This window comes from Camponotus floridanus, unplaced genomic scaffold (genome assembly GCF_003227725.1).
Source record: "Camponotus floridanus strain SB8 unplaced genomic scaffold, Cflo_v7.5 scaffold235, whole genome shotgun sequence".
NCBI classification, from domain to species: Eukaryota; Metazoa; Arthropoda; class Insecta; order Hymenoptera; family Formicidae; genus Camponotus; species Camponotus floridanus.
In genome coordinates, this window is record NW_020229365.1 from 132,954 (window position 1) to 154,738 (window position 21,785).

Genomic DNA, 21,785 nt, shown 5'->3' on the forward strand with positions numbered 1-21,785 from the left:
GAACGACGCGCGCGATGACGGACGTCGACAGACGCGAGAAAACCGCGATAGAGATAGCGAGAACGCGCGCGTCGATTCGCAGGAAGCACAGAGTACTGAAGACCGGAAGGATGGAGAGCGATAGCGCTCTGGAGACGCGTTTCAAACCGATCATCGAACCGTTGCGACGTATCGCCGAGCGCGTCGGAGACGATTCCGCGCGAGGCGCGAGCGCGCGAGAGAGGGAACCGGCGAAGAGCGAGATCGACGAGACGTTCGCGTGAGGCGTCAAGAGAACGGTGGCGTCGGAGGAGGAAGAGGAGGAGGAGAAGGACGACGAGGAAGAGGCCGAGGAGAGCGCGTTACCGCCGCCGCCGTCCGCGAAAGGATTCAAAGCTAAGCGATCTCGCCGTCTGAACGCGACGACTTCCACGCCCGTGGGAGCGTCGGACGCGTCTCCCGCGCAGCGGCGCGAATTCGCGAGCGGAGATCTCTTCGCGCAGCCGTCCGTCGAGGAGACGTTCGAGACGAGCGACGACGTCTTTCTCGGATCGCCGCTCGAAACGTCCGTGAGACAATCTCTGCGGACTCCTCGAGGGCGAGACATCCTGCGCGATCAATTGGGCCCGTTGGCGCGAAAGTACGTGGGCGCTCTTCTCGGCGGCGGCGCGCCGAGCGATTTCGATCACGTTTACGGAGTCTACTTCGCCGACTCGAGCACTATGCTCGGGGACAAGCGATTCGACGTAGGCGCCGACGACGCGATATTCGTGGACGGAGTCAGATACGCCGGTACTCCCAGTCTGTACGAATTGATCTTCAAGAGAATTCTCGACGATTTCAAGTACACCGAGAGAGACAAAGCCGCGTACAGGAGCATACTTCTGCAAACTAACGCTCACAGACGCGAGCACAATATTCGCATGCCCGTACTAGGAAACAAGGGATACAAGTACAAGCACGTCATAGCTCCGATCCTGCGGACGGACAGTCCGAGGAAGAAGATCGGCGGGGGTCGCGTGCCGCGGGCTATGCGCGCGACCCGCGACACCGTGGACTACGTTCACTGGGACGATCCGAACAAATTGGTGGATCGTCTAAGATTGCTGGACGCTTCTCGTCAAGCCGGCAACAACGCTCACGACAACGAGATCCTGTCGATAATCGAGGAGCTCCGCGAGGCGGGCGAGATACTGTGAGACGATCGCGGCGACGCGCGCTTCATTCGACGACGCGATGTTCGCGAGCAAGTTCGGAGTGTCGACGCGGAGAAGACGCGGTCGCGACGCGACGAGCGCTAGATTGCGCGCGAGTGTGGAATCTCTGCGAAATTACGTGCGCGATAACGCGCTGTGCCTGACCGTCTCCGACGTCTCTTCCTCCGCGTCGCATTACGACGCGCGGCGTCTCAAGATACGAGGAGTGGCCTGACCGACCAACAACGACGACGCGACGAACAAGAGTTACGTCGAAAGCGTTATACACGCGGTGAGAGCGAACGTGGCGAATAATCACCAGCTTATCGCGAGCGCGAGAACGCGAGCGGATAACAACGCGGCCTCGACGGCGAAGAAAATCGTCGCTCTGAGCAAGAAGATCGGCGCCCTCGAAAGCGCCGAGACTGAAAGATCGAGCGCTCTGGAAGCCGACGTTACGCGGATTCGCGCGAGAGGGAGCGCTCTCGAGAATAGGCTGCAAACGCTGGAGAATCTGCAGAAGCTCGCCGCGATGAGGATCGAGACTGTCGAGACGGAGAGATCGACCTCGCGCGCGATCGTCGACAAGCGACTGGGCGATCTGGAGAGCTCCGTCGAGACGAATCGGGCGAACGGGGACGCGTCGAGCAAACTGTCGCGCGAACTGAGGACCTACGTCGCGCGGCTCGAGGAGATCGGCGAGAAAACGGAGAAGCGGATGCGCGCCTTGGAGAGATCTCTGTCGCACGTGAACAACGTAGCGGCGAATAACGAGAGAAATCGAGCCGCGTTGAGCGATCACGACAGAACGCTGCAGGAGTTGACGGCGAAGGCGCTGACTTCCAACGCGAAATTGCGAGAACTGGACGCCGAGGTGGCGCGTCTGAGGAAAGACGCGAACGAACTCGCGAAGAGAACGGCCACGACGACGACGACGGCGACGAGGGCTGCGGCGAAAGCGGCGGCGGCGGCTGCGATTCCTAAGACGATCGATCTGAATAAGGTAATCATACAACTGGGCGCTAAAACTCCCGATAAGCAACAGTCGAAGAGAGGGTAGAAAAAAATAGAGACGGCGAGATGAGCGCCGCGAAACGGAGACTCGAGCCGCACGCGCCGGCGAGAAAGAACTTCTCCCGTCGCCGCGGTGCGCGGATACGACGATCTGTGGCAAGCGGACGTCGTCGAGATGCGTCCTTACGTCGGACGGAATAGAGGCCACAATTACATACTCACCGTCATCGACGCTCTGAGCAAGTACGCGTGGGCGGTACCGCTCAAGAGAAAGAGCGGTGACGAGGTCGCTCGAGCTCTGTCGAGCGTGACGCGCGCCTCCGGACATCGCCCGAGAAATCTGCAGACCGACAAAGGAAAGGAGTTCAACGCCGAGGTGCGAAGATTCGTGGATAGACACGGCATCAATCACTACTCGATGTATTCCGTGCTGAAAGCGTCCATCGTCGAGCGTTTCAATCGCACGCTCAAGAACTCGATGTGGAAGTACTTCACGCTGAACGGAACGTACAAGTGGCTCGACGTGCTGTCGCGTCTAATATCCGAGTACAACGCTCGTAAACATCGAACCATCGGGATGCGTCCGATCGACGTGACGCCCGCTTGAGCGTCGAGACTCCTGTCGACGGTGTACAGCCACCCGAAGATCGCCGCTCCGGGAAAATTTCGACCGAACGATCCAGTGCGCGTGAGCAAGTACAAGACGCTGTTCGAGAAGGGATACACGCCAAATTGGACCGCGGAGATCTTCCGCGTAGCCGAGGTGCGAAGGATGAATCCCGCGACGTATCTGCTGAAGGATTCGCGCGGCGAGCCGATAGCCGGCGGATTCTACGAGCACGAGTTGCAGCGAGTCTCCGATCCCGACGTGTATCTCGTGGAGAGAGTGCTGCGCCGGAAGGGCGACGCGGTTCTCGTGAAGTGGCTGGGAATGGACAGGTCGCATAATTCGTGGATAGACAAAGCCGACATATTGTAACGAACATACATATATTTTCGCGCGATATCACGGACGAAAAAAGATACATCGCGCGTATTGTAACGCGTCGCAACGAATATATATATATATTTGTAATATTAAAGATAAGAAAATACATCGCGCGCATTGTAACGCGTCGCAACAAACATATATATTGTACAACATTAAAGATAATAAAATACATCACGCATATCTGTAAAAAAATACATCGCATAGCGCTTAAGATCTATCCGCGCCTCTCCTCACAGAGGTATCCTGTAGTGCCCCCACGGCAGAGTGTCGGTCGAATCCGGTACGACGTAACGCTTATCGTCGTACGGACTGAGCGCGACCTTCGACTCGCGCACGGTGTACACCTCAGTAACTTGGATCTCAGGCACGACTGCTCGCGAGTCATCTCGATCTCGCGTCTCAGGCAGCGCTCGTAATCGTTGAACGTCAGCGTTCTCGCGACGACGCTGCTCCTCACGCCCTTGCTCTTCTTGGTGTCGCCCCTATCCTTGACTCGCAACGCGTACATCTTCGCTCTGAGTCCGACGAACTCGAGCATGAGAGCGCCGTTGTTCTCGTCCTTCATCAGACCGAGAACCTTCTTATGCGCGCGTGGCGCGCCGTAGGGATTGTCGACGGCGTAATCGCTCGTGTCGAATCTATCGATGTCACGCTTTATTCGCTCGTACGCGTCCTCGCATTCTACGCTATAAATGAGACTGTCCGTGTCGGTGTACAATATCTTACACTTATCGCCGTAGAGCGGCGACATGTATTCGTAGTGAAACGCGTACAGACGAATCTTGGATATATCGAGAATCGACATGCCTACGTAGATCGGTTTGTCGATCTTCGCCTCCAATTTGCGCAATTCCACGGCCATGAGATTCTCCGAAAATACGCTTCTACTGTGAAAATTCGGCTTGGAGATGAGCGCCTCGGCTCCGAATCGCCCGTCCCATCGAGTCGCGAGTCGAACGTCCACGCGATTGCGCACGTTCTCCATGGTCTTGCCGAAGACGGCGTTGTTCATCAACTTGTACAGATTCTTCTCGAAATCGTTACTCGCGTTAGTGCGTAAGCGCGTGTTAAGTTCCATGTATCCGCGTAACCACGGCGACTGCGAAAAGCACAGCGCGCGATGAATCCTCGTCAGACGCAGACCGTGACGAACGCACTGCTGCAGATTGCGATAGTGCGTGACGTATCGACGCTTATCGTACAGCGTGGCTAAGAGTTTGCTCTGCCGCTTCCCCGGCGGCTTATCGTGCGTGGGACAAAACGGTAGATCGGCGTGGGCGTCGTGCGCATCGGCCGGATAGTCGAGATCGACCTCGAGAATGTAGCCGACGGTCGAGTCCTCCGGCACGGACATCACGTCGAGACTCTCGAGATCGTCGACCCACTCGAACCGCTCGTACGGCAACGGCTGACACATCGCCCAACCGTACAGATTGTTGATATCGAGATACATCAGATAGATCGACGGTCGCGACGGATCGTACGCGCTCATGTACTTGTTGTTAGCGCGAGCGTATCTGTTGGAGCACTGACTCAGACCACCGCGTATTCCGCGTTCCACGAACATCATCATATCGATATCGGTGAGCAGCTCGAAACGAACTCCCGTGTACTTGAGCATCGCGTCCCACGTGTATCCCGGCAGCGTGAAGTAGTACGCAGGATCTAAACCGTAACTCTCCAAACAAGCGGCGCGAAAATTTTCGAACACGTCCGCGAGCAGAAGAACGTCGGTCTTCAGATAGAGATCGCTGTACTCGCCTAGATTTTCGACGCTAAATCGCTTCCAGACGCGCGTCGCGTGCGCGTAATCGCTCTCCGATACGGTGTCGCCGGTCAGAGAACTGTAGAAGGATTCGCGCGGCGGGAGACGCGTCTCCCGCAATCTCTCGACGCTGTCGACGTACTCGTACGGAAACACGCCCTTGCGCGTGAGAAGCCGGAAGTCGTCGTCCGAGAGATCGCGAAACTCGCCTCGCGCGATCGTCAGTTTGCTCTCGTCGAGATACGACGCCAGCTTATCGAGACCGGCGCCTAAAAACTTGAACGAGTCCACGAATCGTAATTTGACGTATCTGGAACGCGCGGCGTTTTCCCCGTCTCCCTCCGTCGCGGTATCTCGAACGGTCTTCGAGAAAGCTATGTACGATTCCTTCGTCACCGGTAACAACTCGACGCTGCCGGGATACGCGTTAGCCACATCCTTGATAATGAAGTGCGCGTCGTAACCCGATAGATTGTGAAAGAATACGGGTATGACGTATGGGTCCTTGTAATTCAAATTATACGCGGAATGCGCCGGACCTCTGAAGCGGCCGGTCAAGTGACAGTGATCGCGCACGCGAGCGTCTTCGGCCTCGAACGGTCTCTCGCACGCGTAACAGCGCGACGCGTTCGTGAACATCTCCCGCTCGTCGGACGTCATAGGTACCACGGCGTCGAGGGCGGCCTTCGCGCGAAGCGCCAGATCGCGCAGTTCGCGCACGAACCACGCGACGCAATCCTCGCCGCGATAAGATCCGTACGCTGACGCGGCGTCATCGAAGGAGCAACGCGTGTAATAGGCCACGCTGTGAACTCTGTGATGCTGAACGATCCTCGTATTCTTGGTTCTTCCGCCCTCGTCCCCCTCCTTCTCCAACGCGCACTCCAGATCGGCGTACACCGCGAACGGAATTCGCTCCTTTCTCGAATGATGATCGAACTCTAGCCACCTGTCGTCCTCGCCGGGAAGAACGATCGCGCAATCGTTCAGCTTGCCGCAATCCTCGCTGTGCGCCGACAGCTTCTCGCTCATGCGAAAGTAATGCATGCATCTGAAAGAAAATACGGAACAAACGTTAGCTCGATATCTCGCTCTCGCTCGCCGAGATCGAGCACTCACCGATCGCACACGTGCATCCTGTGCTGCCGCTTGCTCAATTGCGAACTGATCAGACGAGACAGATCTCGAATGCAGGCGAAATGTCCGACCGCGTTACCCTCGCGCGTCGCATCGCTCAGATACAGCAGATTGACGTGTCTCTCCCTCTTTCGATCCGTCAGACGAAGAGGTACGATGCGAATCCCACTGCCGCCGTCGCCACCGTCCTTCCCGCGTCGTCTCTCTCCGACGGTGTACACGTTCACCGATATATCGTTCAGACGCTCGAACCGTCCGATTCTGTTCAGAGTCATAGGTAACTTCGAGCCCTCCAGATTCAACACCTCGGAGTAATGTGGATATCGCGAGCTTCTCTCGCGGTGCTTATCCGCGGGATACAGAGCGGCGACCACCGACCACGCGAAACACGCTTCGTCGTCGGATCGCACGTTGACCACCGCTCTCTTCATTTGAATCTCTCGCGGTACTCGCACGTGACACCCCGCCCGCATGGGATTGTACACGTTCACGTTCACCGTTAGATCGAGTATGCGCGATAGGGCCCATCCGCTGTCGCGCTCTTGAAACTCCTTCAAAGACGCGACGATATCGCCGACGACGCGAGTATCATACCACTCCCGCAGATCCGTCGTGGATAGAAGGGGATGGTTTCTCGTAGCGATAGTCTTAACGGCGGTTTTATCGCGCGACACGAATTCTCCGTTGAACGTCGTGTTCACCTTAACGCTGCGATATCGGCCCATGACGTCGCGCACGCGGCGGAGCACGGTGTCCCTCGCGTCCTCGAGAAATCTCAGAGGTTCGATGTAATCGAGATTTATCACAGCGCCGGTCAACACGCGTCTCTTGAAAGCCGTCTCGACCTCGGACCACGAGAATTCCTCGCGCGACTCGACCCCGCTACGGCCGTCGTCCTCGCGTCTCGCGACATCCGCGCTCTCCCGCTCGAAGCGTCACCGTAGATCGTTCCTCGCGCCGATCATTCGCAGGATTCGGGCGACCAGAGAGGTCCTCGCCCCCGTGGAGATTCGGCGACTCGCGTCCAGGCGCCACCTCTCGCGCAGAGTCGCGAGACACTCCTCGCACCGTCGCGTCCACGCGCGATAGTCGTCCGTCGTGACGACGTCGCGCGCGCTCTCCAGCGTCCGGCGCTCTTCCTCCCGCATGGTCGCGTCCTCTTCTCTCCCTACGGCGATTCGTCGTCCTCTCTCTCTCCTCCCCGCGAGGCCTTATCCACAGCGTCTCGCCTCGCGAATCCACCGGCAGCGAAAACCCGCGACGCGTCCCGGTCGCCCGCGTATCTCCGGCGTCGAATCTCGCCGCTCTTCCGCTACACACCAGGACCATCTCGATCCACAGCTCCTCGCGCGCGTCTCGAAGACCGATCGCCCGCCTCGTCGCGACGCTCCACGCGATCCTCTTCTTCAACACTCGAACGTAGCGATCGATCGGTGGATCGACGCGCTCCTCGCTCATGACAACTCGCGCCTCAAGCGTATCAAATCCACGCCGCAGAACATATTTCGGCGAAACGGGTACTCGCGACCGTTGTCCTCGTGATCGTACGTATATCGCAGAGTTCTACCCACGTTATCCTCGGGCACGCGAATCTCGCAGCGCGTGAGCGGCGAGAAATATCGAACATCCGGTTGGAGATAATCGAACGAGTGGAATTTCCGACCCTCTGGATACGGATAACCTTTCGGGTACTTCGACCTCGGATACTTCGCGTCAAACCACCTGTCTAGTTTAACGCTGAAAACGAGGGCTCTGTGACTGTTGGCCAGAGCCGTCTCGACCCACAACTCCTCGCGCCGACTGTGTGTTTGAATGACTCTTCTCAGATGATACGTCGCGACGTTCTATCGCGCGCTCTCCTTCAACTCGAAGTTGTCGTCGTCTATCGAGCGCGCCAACTCCTCTTCCTTTTCCTACCGTCGACGGTAGAGACGACTCCGGCGGAACTCGCGCCTCGTCGTTCGCGACCTATCTTCCCGAGAAACGATCGGATAGACCGATCGCGACCATCGCGAGGCGTGTGCGCGCCTCGAAACGCCCGTCGGCGTCTTTATACTCGCTCGTTCGAGCGACGACGACGACGTCGCGTGAGCGGGAAAAAATTTCTCCGCGGTCGCGCGGTTTTCGCCCTCGGAAACGACGAATCCGTCGAAATACCACATTCGACCGGATTCGGCGCGCGTTATCGCTGCGCGTCCGAGAGAAAGAAACGGCGACGGAAGCGTCGCCGCGAATATCCCTCTCGTCTTAGCGCGACGCGCTCGAGAGGAAGGAACGGCGACGGAAGCGTCACCGCGAATATCCCACGCGCGCGCGCGAGTAAATTCTAACGGAATCCCGCTCCTCTCTCGTTATCGCGTTTAAAAAGGAGAGATAAGCGGCGAGTCCGAGAACGCGCGCACGACGACCGCGATATCGCGCGAAGACGCGATATCGCGCGCGCGCGCGACGAGGCCCTCGTCCGATCGACGCGCTCTCCGTCGATCCTCCAGAACGAAGGATCGACGACCTCCGTCGACGAGAGAAACGCCTCTACTCGCGACGTGTTCTCCCGATACATCGTACGCTCGTTTACGAAACGCGCGCACATTTAGGTTAAAATTCGAGCGGTGCGCTCGTGCGCGGTGAACTCGCGTCCGACGTCTACGACGAGACGAGGCGAGAAACACCGCCGCGCTCCGCGTGCTCTCCCGATACATCGCGCGCCTTTTTTACAAACGGAAATAAAAAAAAAATATTCGAATTTACATTCGAGCGACGCGTAAGAGGCGATGGAAACGCTCGAGGCCGCTTGTTGCTCCGTCGAAACGACGCGAGCCTGCGGAGGCGCGTATGTGTTACATAAACATTACATTAATCTTATTGAAATATTATATAAATATTATATAAATATTATATAAATATTATATAAATCGTACTTTATACGAATCGTACGTCGTATCTCTTTCAGGCTTACGTCGAATACATCCGCTCTGCCGTCAACGGCGACCTTATCTCCGTTTCGCGCCGACGCCGGGGATCGCCGCTTATCGCGCGCGCCTAGCGCGCCGCGTCCAGAGACGCTCCGACGCGCCGTATCCAGGGACGCGCGCGCTCTCTCGCCCTCTCCCTCGCTCTCGCGCCCGCTCCCCCTCGCCCACCCCTCCGCGCGATGTCACGACCCTCCGTTTACCCACCCGACGGCGAGCGGCTCCCCTCGCCCTACCTACCCCCCCCCTGCTCACCCGCGCCGCCGTCACCCTGCCCCTCGGATATCTTTCTATCTCTCTCGCTCTACAAGACCTCTCTCTCGCACCCGTGGAAAAAGTGGGTTAGAATCGCCCTATATTTCCTACTACCGAGCTTGCCCGGGCTGCCGACCTGGATCGCACCGGGTCACTCGGACGTATTCCGAGCTCGGGTCGGTGCGACGGAGGAAGCAGCGGCTGGGTGTACCCGGTGGAGGGTCTTCCCCACTGGCGGTCCCCCACCGCTGCTAGCCGCCAGGGCCGCTCGGACGTTTCCGAGGTCGGGGTCTGGCGGCGAGAGTAGGATACCCGGTGGTCACCGTGACCGTTTCCCTTTCCGAAGCGGTGATCACCGGGAAGGCGCATTGTCCCGGGTCTAGAGGACCCGGAACGGGACTTTATGCTGGTCGCCACGGCGGGTAAGGCGGGGTAGGGGAGCGGCTGCCCCGTCCCAACCGTCCGTGGGGCCCACTGGGTGGCGCCACTTGTCGTTGGTACCCCAGAGGTCGGAGGCTGGGGACTCCTGAAAACCCGTGGGAGCGTCAAAACTCCCACGGGGGAGTAAGGGGCTGGAGCTCCGTGTCAGGAATGCGTTTCTCCTGACCTGAAGCATATGTTGACCCCCCGGGGGAACTTGGGGCCCGATCGGGGAGTGTGGCCGGTCATGTTTCGGAGCACTCCCCCGGCTGGTGAGGATATATCCGGTCAACAGAGCCGCGACGAGGAATGGGATTAACTAAAAATGAATCCTAATACTAATACTAATCCTACTCTAAAAAAAGAAAAAGAAAATAAAATTAAAACGATTGAGGACGATCATGAGCTCATGGACACTGAGCCTTTGAAGGCGTACGTAAACTCATCGCAAAATCCTGATGAGTCGAACCTGGCTGGATCTCTCACTGAGACAGTGGAAATGTACGAGGACTCATCGCAACACCCTGATGAATCCAATAGGGCTGGACCCTCTAATGAAATACCAGGTGTGGAGGAAAGACAAAGAAAGGGAAAGCACCGCACAGCGCCAGAAGGGAAAAACCCTTATTATCTTAGAGACTGTTTTGTCCCCGTGCGCAGGCTTTCGGGACGCTCCTCTTCCTCGGACCTCTCTAGACGTTCGGAGGGAGGCGAAACGACAGAGTCAGACATTGGATCTGAAATTGAGTTGGTAGGAGAGGAAGCGGCTGCGGTACTTCCGGCCAAGAGGCGTCGCGGACGACAGGAAACTACGGGAGAGTACCGTATAAAGAAAGAGAGAATGGAAAAAGAACGCATTGCGCGAGAAGAGCAAAAAGATAAGGAACTCATAGGAGCGTTTGATAGACGCATTGGAGTCCTCAACCTCCCCAAGACTAAGACCAGCCGGAAATGGGCAGCCATTGAGGAGGAAGAGATGGAGCATTACAAATCTGTCCCAATGGAGGATGCGGTGGGAGAAGTCATTACAGTAATGAGAGCGTTGTACGGCATGGTGGATCAATGCGGAAGACTTAAAGACACCTATCAAGAGTGCCTCAAAAAGGCTGCTGCAATTGTGATAGGTGCAGTGACGACGCTGCATCAAAGAGCATCTGGAACGGGAACCTACGACCAGATAGAGAAACTTTCTAGACAAGTTCGTCGCCTAGAAGAGGACAATAAACGAATGCGGAATGTACTGGACAGTATACAAGCAAGGGAGAGTGTTAAGACGGGGGAACCCTTACTAAACATTACCGGAACATGGGACGAGGAACTCAAGGAACAGAGGAAGCCACGCAAAATCTCACAACCACTCGTGGATGGGGAGACCTTGTATTACGAGGAAATGGGAAACCCAAGCAGCCCTCTTCCACCTGTAGGTGGGGAGCCGCTCGAGGGGAATAGGAGACGAAAAACCTCACTTCCATCCGAGGATAGAGAGGTCCTAAGTCTCCAGAAAGGAAAGAGGATCATTAAAAAGGAAAAAAAGGAGAATGGGAATATGACTCTGAAAACAAATGCAAAGTCTAAGCCAACCTCTCAAAAACCTGTGGTAGTCAGCAATGTTATGATTGCTGGACCCACAGATATGAGTAAGACAAAAGCCAAGATAGTGCAAAAAATCGAGAAGGAAATTTCCCAATTACGAGAGCAATTGGAGGAAAAAAACCAAATGCTGTTGGAATTACGGAAGGGGGAACAAGCAACAGCAGTAACCCCCAAGGAGAGTAAGACTCAAACACGAGTCCAACAAACGATGAAGCCCACTACTAGTAATAAGTAGTAAGAGTAAGGCTCCGATAATTAAGAAGAGTAAGGCTCCGATAGTTGACGACATTCCCGCTAACACAGGGATGGATCAAATCGAAACAGAAAATGCCGCTCTTGTCCCTACGGCGGTATCAATAAATCCTGGGGACACGTATGCAACAGTTATCAAAAAGAGAAGGCCGAAAGGTGCGGTATCAGCACCCCAAGTAACGGGTGGAACATTTAAAACTAAGACCGAAGACGACGGATACTCCTTCGGGGAAGAAGATTAAGAAGCGCAAACCGCCGAAAACAGCAGCGGTGATTATATCAGGCCAGGCTGGCATAATAACAGAGATCTTGAAGGAAGCCAAGACTAAAATCAAGATGAGTGATCTTGGCATCGATAACACCAGAACACGAGAAGCCATGAACGGTGGCTTTATGATAGAGGTGGCTGGGTCTGATAAAGATGCCAAAGCGGACCTGTTGGCATCCAAGCTCCGAGAAGTGGTCAACCGAGAAGGAGTCAAGATCTCTAGACCGGTAATGATGGCAGAACTGCGGGTACGAGACATTGACAGATCTATATCTATTGGTGAGATACAGGATGCTCTGGCTAACATAGGACAATGCAATCCCATGGCTATACAAGTAGGCACTATCCGAAGAGTGCCTAACGGATTGGGTACCCTGTGGGTTAAATGCCCGCTCGTATCGGCCAATAAAATGACAACGGCCGGGCGAGTTAAGATAGGATGGACGTCTCTGCGCGTAGAAAGATTAATTGAGCGCCCCCTCCAGTGCTTCAAATGCCTGGAGGGTGGTCACGTGGCACAAAGATGTCCAAATAAAACGGACCATAGCGGCCGATGTTATCGGTATGGCGAAGAAGGCCATATCTCTCGTACCTGCACGAGAGAGGTCTATTGTGTAGCCTGTGCTACGAATAAGTTGCCAACCAAGCACCGAGTAGGAAGCGCTGCCTGTCAGATCGCGAAGAGGAAGCGACGAGGGAAGCGAGAGGTAGTAACACCTCATCTAGACCCGCCGTCTATGGCAATGGAGAGGAGAGACTCAGCCACATCAATTATGACTGTAACGTCAGAGGGGAGAAGAGTAGCTGAGAAGAGAAAGCAAACGCAAACAATCGATATGGAAGCCTCGGACAAAGAGCAAACGCCGAGACGCGTCCTTAAAAGTAGAAGGACAATGAGGAAGTCCCATAGTGACCTGGGACTCAAGGCGGCGGAAAAAAGCGAGACGGAACTCGAGATGGAGACAAAACTCGAGATGGAGACAAAGGACCTGTAGAATGATAGGCATCCTACAAGCCAATTTGAACCACGCTCGTCAGGCATAGGATCTATTCCTTCACAGCCTGGCAGAGCGCGGTTGCGCTTTAGGCATAATCGCGGAGCCATATGGAGTTCCGCCCAATCATCCCCTGTGGGCGGTATCTCATTGCGGCAGAGCCGCGACTACATGGAGGACAACTGCAGACTATCCCCCCTGCACCACTTTGATGGCAGGGGAGGGTTATGTAGCTGTACGATGGGGGCTCATTGTCGTGATCAGCATATACCTGACGCCTAGATTGGACCTCACCCAATTTCGAGGAAGGCTGGATGAGATCGGCGAATGCATTAGGGAATGCGAGCCGAGTCCAGTCCTTGCCGCAGAGGATTTCAATGCGAAATCTCCAACATGGGGGTCCCCACGGCTGGACCCAAAAGGTGGAGCACTTGAAGCGTGGACGGCGGGGCTTAATCTGTGCCTGGTTAACACCGAGGCCATAAGCACGTGCGTCAGGTCGCAGGGGGAGTCCATTGTGGACATAACATGGGCTACCCCCTCGACCTGGCGGCTAATAGACGAATGGAGGGTGTTGGTGGATAGTGAAACATTGTCGGACCATCGATACATTTACATGTCCGCCACCTCCAGAGAAGTGCTCGCCCGCCGCCAGGCGGCCAGGAAAAGATCACGGCGATGGGCCCTTAAAAAGCTCGATGAGGAGGCATTTTCCTCCTCGATCCTCGCAGCATTGTGGGCTAGAGGTGACCGAGAGAACGGCGGCGATATCGATTTGGGAAGGGAGGTTGCGTGGGTCCGACGCACCATCTCCGAGGCATGTGATGCCTCGATGCCCCGGGTCCACCGCTCCCCTAAGAAAGCCTCGTATTGGTGGACGGAGGAAATCGCCGAGTTACGGCGCTCCTCCGTTCACGCTTATAGGACCTTCTCTCGGACTCGTAGATCCAGGAGCATTGGAAATCTGGCTGCGAGGATCGAGGAGAAAATTGAAGCATATAATGCCGCGCGGATGGCTTTTCGTAAAGCCATTAAAAAGGAGAAGGCCAGGGCCTGGGAAGAATTACTGCTCATCCTGGATGATGACCCTTGGGGTCGCCCATATAGAATAGTTTTGAAGAAGCTAAAAGGTGGGGCGGCCCGGGTCACAGAGACTTTGGATCCCCAGTTCGTTGACGCAGTGGTGACGACTCTCTTTCCCGTAGGGGAGGGAGTCGAAAGTTTGCCCCCTCTGGGAGACATCCCAGAATGGGATGACGGCAAACTGGGGATAACCCAGGGTGAGCTTAAGGACGCCCTTACCGGAATCAAGCCCAATAAGGCCCCTGGACCGGACGGCGTCCATGGCAAAATCTGGGTCCTGGCCTTTAACGTGATGGCCGAAGACATGCGGCGCGTCTTCGAGGAATGCCTCAAGCGAGGTAGTTTCCCCCCGGAATGGAGGAGGACAAAGCTTGTCCTTCTCCCGAAGAAGGGTAAGCCGGGGGACTCACCGTCGTCCTACCGACCCATCTGCCTGCTGGACGAGGCGGGTAAAATACTCGAAAGAATTGTCGCCAATCGCCTCGTCCGGCATTTGTCCCGGAGGGGTCCCGATTTAAGTGCGGATCAGTATGACTTCCGAGGCGGTCGCTCGACTATAGACGCAATCTTGCGCGTGAGATCCGTTTCGGAGGCCACAATCAAGGATGGTGGAGTGTTGTTGGCAGTCTTATTAGACATTAAGAACGCCTTCAACACCCTACCGTGGAAATGGATAGCGGCGGCCCTAGAACATCATGGGGTCCCGCGATATCTGTCCGCGGTGATAAGAGACTACTTTCGGGACAGGGTCCTGGAGTATGTGGACCGAGATGGGTCGGTGCAGAAGAGGCGTTGGTTGCGGGGTTCCACAGGGCTCAGTGTTGGGCCCGCTTCTGTGGAACCTCGCATATGACCACGTCCTCCCCCCCATCTGCTACGCAGACGATATGTTGGTGCTGGCCGGGGGAAAGAGCTGGGGGGAAGCCAATGCCACGGCGAATTTGGCTGTGGCATGCGTGGTGCGCTCCATTTGCGCCCTGGGGCTGGAGGTGGCGGCCCAGAAGACCGAAGCGGTCCTTTTTCACGACGGATCGCACGGTCCGCCGCCTCCAGCTTTCATCCGAGTAGGTGAGGCTCGTGTCCAGCTAAGCGAAAGTATTAAATACTTAGGTCTACAGCTGGATGCGACCTGGTCCTTCGGTGACCACTTCCGCCGTCTGGCCCCGAGAGTGGAAAGGGTCTCAATGGCCCTCTGTCGACTCCTCCTAAACTTCGGGGGACCGGGCGGAAGGGTTCGCCGCGCATATGCTGCGGTGGTTAGTTCGATGGCCCTATATGGTGCCCCAGTTTGGGCGGAAAATGTTGCCGCTATCCGTCGCCTGCGCGATCTCCTGTGCAGAATGCAGAGGCGGGTGGCAATACGAGCGGCGAGGGGCTACCGAACAGTTAGCCACGCGGCGGCGACGGTCCTGTCCGGCATGCCCCCGTTCGACCTCGCGGCCCAAATGTACAATCAAATGTATAGGAGGGTACGCGAGGTCCGTGAGATGGGGGTGCCAATAACCGGCAGGGTCTGTCGCATAATTAAGGACCAGGCTCGACGGTCGCTTCTCCAGCGGTGGCAGCAGTCACTGCTGGACCCGCAAACTGCGGGAAAACGGACCGTCGAGGCCATAGGACCCCGTCTACCAGATTGGGTGGACGGGGTTTGACGAGAGGGTATATGCTACCGGATGACACAGGTGCTCACCGGACATGGCTGTTTCGGTGAGTACCTGTGCAGGATAGGGAAAGAGCGCACCGAAAGGTGCCACCACTGCGCCTGTCCGCGCGACTCGGCGCAGCACACGCTGGAGATCTGTCCAGCGTGGGCGGCCGAGCGCGCGGACCTGATAGCCGAGGTCGGCCAGGACCTCACCCTCTCGGCCGTAATAACGGCCATGACCGAGAGAGTTGAGGCATGGAGGGCCGTGTCCTCCTTCTGTGGCAAGGTTATGGCCCGGAAGAAGGACGCGGAAAGAGTCCGGCGAGGCGAGGGTGGCCGCCATAGAGCCACCCAACACCCGCCGCGAGACGGAGGAGCTATGCCTCCGCCCACGTAGGGGGAGGCGCCACAGTCCCCACCCTCCCATCCCACGTATTGGAGTGGGATGACCTCGCCTGGGGCGAAGGGCTGACACCACTGGTTGACCCCCTGCCCATTCGCCGAGGAGAGACGGGGGTGCCGCCAAAGGGAGCCGTTATTCAGCTCCCAAAGGCGGCACCCGCCACACCGGCGAGAGGCTCCCCTCAGAAGGTGTTACCACCAAAGGTACACCTTCGAGGGGACACATAGATGAACTCCGCACAAAACCCGTCCGAGGTTCGGAGGGCCAGGGTCCGAGCGGGAGACTCCGACCCTGGTCCCGCCCCCCGAGCACCACGAGGGGACGCAGTTCCGAGGAGGTGCCCCTTGGAACCGCACATGGAGAAGAGCCGCCATCCAAAAGCGGCGCGTGCGGCACTCCCCACCTCTAGGGGAGTGCCCACAGGCGACGGTCGGGTGGAAGGGGGAGGATGTCCGAACGAATGCCTACGGCAATTACCGGTCCTTCCCCATATATCCGAGAGGCACCCGGTGGAGTTTTAGTGGGTATACCCGTTAAATAGGGGAGTCCCACATAACCCGAGGGCCGCGGGTATGCATCAAGCATTTCCCCATCGATATCAAAAAAAAAAAAGGAGTATGAGGACCTGAAACATATGAGTCCTGTAAATACGGTCGGCACCGCTGGATGTTACTTACCTCACCATGGAGTCTTCCGCCAGTCCAGCTCCAGTATTAAGCTCCGCGTTGTCTTCAACGGGTTACAACGCACCAACTCCGGAGACTCCCTCAACAAGCATCTATTTATCGGCGCCAACTTACTGCCAGCACTAGCTGACGTCCTTCTCCGCTGGCGCCGGCACCGCTTCGTGTCCGATATCGAAAAGATGTTCCGGCAAATAAATGTCGCTGATTCAGCAGCGGCTCCCCAAAGCTCAATGGAGGCACTTTCCTGGCCAAGAGAATCCCGCCGATTGTGCATCCAGAGGGATCGCACCAAGGGACCTGCTGAACCACCCCCTCTGGTGGAACGGCCCGGCCTGGCTGCTCAAGGGTCAGTCGCTATGGCCGGACAGCAACGACCAGACGATAGAAAACGTTCCTGAAACGAGAACGACTGTATTAGTCGCCATCAGCAAGGACAGACCGGAGCCGGAAATCCTCCTCCAGTTCTCAACGCTGCATAGACTCTTACATGTCTCTGCCTGGTGCCTTCGTTGGCGCCGAACTTCTCGCAATTCTCTCAGCACTGTACTGCTCCCGGACGAACTCGACTCCGCTCTACTCCGTTGGCTTAGGATCGTCCAGGGAGTCCACTACTCTGCTGAGTTCGCCGCCGTGCGGGAGTCTCGCCCAATGCCTCACGGCAGTCACCTGTCCAGGCTGCATCCCTTCATCGACGACAAGGGAGTCCTGCGTGTCGGTGGTCGCCTGAAACACGCTATACTGATCTTCGATGAACGGCACCCCATGATAGCACCGCCCACTTCATGGCTCACCAAGCTCATGGTGGAGTCCTGTCACCGTCGGACGCTGCATGGAGGCACGCAGCTCACTCTGGGGCTCCTCCACCTCCGCTTCTGGGTTCCGCAAGGTCGAGCCGTGGTCAAGCGGATCCTGCACCGATGCGTGACTTGCACCCGCTGGCGAGCCAACACTCCGCAGCCTCTCATGGGCGACCTCCCTCGTGAGCGAGTTACTCCTGCTCGTCCCTTCCTGAGAACAGGAGTCGATTACGCTGGCCCGATATTCATCCGCACATCCAAAGGGCGTCGAGCACACAAGGCGTTCATAGTTGTATTCGTTTGCCTTTGTTCCAGAGCGATCCACCTTGAAGTAGTGTCTGACTACTCCTCAGACGCTTTCCTCGCCGCCCTCCGCAGGTTCGTTTCCCGCCGAGGATTGTGCGAGGAAATGTACTCAGACTGCGGGACAAACTTTATCGGAGCGGACAGACAACTCCGAGAACTTTTCCGAGCATCTTCTTCCGACGGCCGTCGCATCTCTCAGGCAGTCACCAAGGAGGGTATATCCTGGCGCTTCAACCCGCCTAGCGCACCACACTTTGGAGGACTCTGGGAGGCGGCGGTGAAGTCGACGAAACATCACCTGCGACGGGTGATAGGAGAGGCTACGCTTACCTTCGAGGAGATGAGTACTCTTCTGGCTCAAATCGAAGCGTGTCTGAATTCTCGTCCATTGCAGGCCTTATCTGACGATCCAGACGACTTGTCCGCACTGACTCCAGGGCATCTCCTCATAGGCGCCCCTCTACTGGCAGTTCCAGAGCCTTCATCGGCCGAACGGTCACCAAGTACGTTGTCGCGGTGGCAATTACTCCAGCGAATGCGCGACCACTTCTGGCAGCGATGGTCCCAGGAGTACATCCACGCCTTGGCACCCCGACCAAAATGGCTCAAGGCCGAGCTCGCTCCGGAGATCGGAGCTTTGTGCCTCGTGCGCTTGGAGTCTACTCCACCTATCCGATGCCTCTCGCGCGTATCATCCGGTTACACCCAGAAAGCGACGGCACGGTCCGCGTTGTGACCGTCCGAACATCCACTTCGGAACTCGTCCGGCCGATTGTAAAGCTCGTCCTTCTGCCGGGAGTCAAGGAGGCCCACACGCCCGCGGACGAGTAGCATACTCGAGCGTTATTCTTCCCGTATTCTTTCGCGTAGCGTTTTCGCGCTTCTCTGTACATATTGTAATATAATGCACTTCCCTTCGCTTGTATATAATGTATATTTTCTATGTCAGCTGTCTGTCACACGTTCCGCGAATTCACCGTGTGCTTTCACTATCACTCACTCACTATCACTCACTCACTATCGTTATGGAAGCCTTCGTCGATCATTGCGCTTCACATTGTACGATTTTCCATTCTTTTTCATCACTGTAAAAATTTCACTCCATACCGCATTACTTATTCTCGCGAAAGATTAATCGAAACTGTTCAACACGTGTCTTCTCATTACGTCACACATTTCATCCATACATCACGATCAATAGCTCATCAATGGAACAGTACACGGCACCTGTCCGCATCCGCACTCACTCACAAATTTCGTGTAATGACGAGGCGGGCGGGATGTTCGAAATCCGTAATTATTGTCGCGATCTGAAAATTCGAACCAACAGAATCCGCATTTTTCTATTATAAAACCCGAAAATTCGAATTCAACGGGCATCGAGAAACTTCTCGAAAAATCTATTTTCGGCAATCTATATATCGGCTTCAACTTCATTTGCTTTTATTACTGCTAAGGGAAGTATCTTCTGAAAAGTTTATTGAGGATCTTGTGGAAAATGCTCAATAACATTAGACTCAAAAATCTTTATTAAATGTAAACGCATTAAACTATGATTATATTTTATTTTCTCAGGTTTAATATTAAATGATAATGAAATTGCAAAGCTATTGCGTAAACCCCACAATCATTACCATTTGGTTGATGTTGCACAGTTGGAAATTTGACAGTGTATTTTTCGAAAGCATATGTTGGAAATAATCTTGTCAAGAATTCTTCATGATGCTTATGTAATTTTTTAGTATTTAACGAATTATAAATACATATTTTTTTGTGTTATAATAACTGCACACTCAATGTCCATCATATAAACGTGACGAACTATGTAATATTTGTATATGTTTTTTATCTTTTGGGACAGGTTGAATTGTATCAAGACGTATTCGCCATGTTTCAACAGGTCTATAATCTGAACAATTTTTTAAAAGATGGTTGAAATGGTCCATATGAATATCAGTTAACCATTCGCCTCGAATAATTATATCTTTTTCTTTAGGTAGTGTTCGAAATCCGTAATTATTGTCGCGATCTGAAAATTCGAACCAACAGAATCCGCATTTTTCTATTATAAAACCCGAAAATTCGAATTCAACGGGCATCGAGAAACTTCTCGAAAAATCTATTTTCGGCAAAAACCCGACCGTTCGAGTTATCTTTCGTTTTTTTCGATACCAAAGAAACACTCGGTATAAACAATTGACAATAACATTGTCAACCGTCGACAATAGCTAAGCTACAAAAGGGCATGCGCGCCCATACGTCACGATCAGCTGATCGCCAATCAGCTGATCGCCAATCAGCTGATCGCCAATCAGCTGATCAAAAAAAGACCGTGCGCATGACAAGTGCGAAAATCTTAACTTTTGACTTCATCGGCGGCCAATAATGCGCGACGCCCTGAGATCACCGCTAAAAACCGAAATTAATTGGTCCACGTCGCAGCGGGCCCAAAATCTCGCTCGCAATATAAGGGGCACCGCGCGTGGACCCGAAAAAAAAAGTCTCGCACTTTACGCTCTCAGTTCCGATTATTCGACCGCTTTGCTCTACCGCTACATTCTAAAACGACCGCTATTTCTCTTGGACATACGCTATTTTCTCGGCAAATTCACAGATTAAACCGCACACGACGACCGCTATCTCTTTCGGACTTTGCTTTTTCGCGCGTTTCCAACGCTCAATGCGCTACGCCGCTCGCGAAATCGCGCACGATAACCGCTTCGCTTCATTGCACCGCTCGTCTCTTCACTCTGTGTTGTCATCTCTGCACTGGACACTTGTAACTTTTATTTTTGACTTTAATAAAGTCTGTCTTTGTCTATCGGAGTCAACCGATCTTTCACTGACGACCTTTCACTTTCCACTTTTCACCGCCGGACTCGCTCGCGAACAGGTAGCATAACTATATGAGTCTTTGTTTTTACAAACATTTTATATATATATATATATTATATTTTATATTTTATATATATTTTTTTATATAAATATTTTATATACAATAGGTCCGTATAGGTGCACAGCAGCCTTCTGTCGACGCACAGCAGTCGCTTTTTACAGGCGCACAGCGCCTTATATCGGCGCGCAGCAGCCGTTTTTTACAGGCACAGCAGCCTTTAAAAAATAAAAAAAAAATTAACCTACTTCCCGAGCTCTTCGTCACTACCACTGAAATAATCTGGAATAAAAATATACAATAATCTATAATAATCATCAATAATTTACAAAGTAAAATGTAAAAAAAGTAAATATAGAAATATAAAAAGTATCTTTGAACTATACCAAAATATTATCCAAAGTAGAACTATACTTATAACCACACTTTTTTATATATGATTTTTCTAAAACTTATAAAAAGTGCAAAATATAATATATATAATGTATATTTAAAATATTGATTAAAAATTATTTCATTTTTTAAAAAAAGATGTTAAATGCTAATATATACGCTAATTGTACATATGACTAATTGTGTGTGTGTATACAAATAAATATACGTTTAACTTTTGAATAATATTTCTAGATATTTCAAAAAAGTAATCATCCTACAATATATTTTTTACACATCTAATCTAGATATTAATTTAAATAGTATCTATTTATGATAAATAAATCAATAAAAAATGCATATTAAAAAATGCATATGCTTTTATATGCAAGATATTTCATGTAAAGTTTAATGTCGCAAAAATTAATGTGATAACCCGCTTAAAAATTTAAAAACAATAATTTCACTTCTTTATAAGTCAGCATACATATACAAACATTCAGCAGAAAAATTAAATTGGATTAATATCTTTGAATCATATGTGTTAATTATAATTTGTATATTTACTTTTTATTTTTTATTTTTATTTTTTGACAGATTTGATTATTGCTCAATATATTTAATTAGGAAGCTATTTTTTTGTAGATTTTGCTATTTTTCAATACATTTAATTAACAAGCTATTATTTTTCAGATTTTGCGATTATTCAATACATATAATTAGTAAGCTACGTTTAATTTCGCAAAACTATGTATATTATTCTATA

At 53.4% G+C, this 21,785-nt stretch overlaps 3 protein-coding genes across 3 annotated transcripts; 2 read left to right on the forward strand and 1 right to left on the reverse strand.

Annotated features, from left to right (window-relative positions):
• Positions 1-3,394: 3,394 nt before the first annotated feature.
• LOC112638002 lies at positions 3,395-7,540 on the reverse strand. The gene is made up of 3 exons (XM_025408851.1): positions 7,403-7,540; positions 6,065-7,008; positions 3,395-5,996 (listed from the first exon to the last, which is right to left on the reverse strand). The coding sequence occupies exons 1-3, from the start codon at positions 7,538-7,540 to the stop codon at positions 3,395-3,397; spliced, it is 3,684 nt and encodes a 1,227-aa protein (XP_025264636.1).
• Positions 7,541-15,590: 8,050 nt separating this feature from the next.
• LOC112638003 lies at positions 15,591-15,959 on the forward strand. The gene has a single exon (XM_025408852.1). The coding sequence runs from the start codon at positions 15,591-15,593 to the stop codon at positions 15,957-15,959; it is 369 nt and encodes a 122-aa protein (XP_025264637.1).
• An 887-nt stretch (positions 15,960-16,846) lies between these two features.
• Positions 16,847-18,490, forward strand: LOC105258697. The gene has a single exon (XM_011270135.2). The coding sequence runs from the start codon at positions 16,847-16,849 to the stop codon at positions 18,488-18,490; it is 1,644 nt and encodes a 547-aa protein (XP_011268437.2).
• The last annotated feature ends 3,295 nt before the right edge of the window (positions 18,491-21,785 follow it).

Excerpts from the sequence above, each read along its gene's own strand:
- LOC112638002 (XM_025408851.1), bottom strand. The coding sequence starts at position 7,540 with ATGAGCGAGGAGCGCGTCGATCCACCGATCGATCGCTACGTTCGAGTG. Across the intron at positions 7,009-7,402 it reads TGTGGATCGAGATGGTCCTG|CGGGAGAGCGCGGATGTCGC; the intron begins GTGTGTAGCGGA and ends TGACGCTTCGAG. Across the intron at positions 5,997-6,064 it reads AGGATGCACGTGTGCGATCG|ATGCATGCATTACTTTCGCA; the intron begins GTGAGTGCTCGA and ends ATTTTCTTTCAG.
- LOC112638003 (XM_025408852.1), top strand. The coding sequence starts at position 15,591 with ATGACACAGGTGCTCACCGGACATGGCTGTTTCGGTGAGTACCTGTGC.
- LOC105258697 (XM_011270135.2), top strand. The coding sequence starts at position 16,847 with ATGTCGCTGATTCAGCAGCGGCTCCCCAAAGCTCAATGGAGGCACTTT.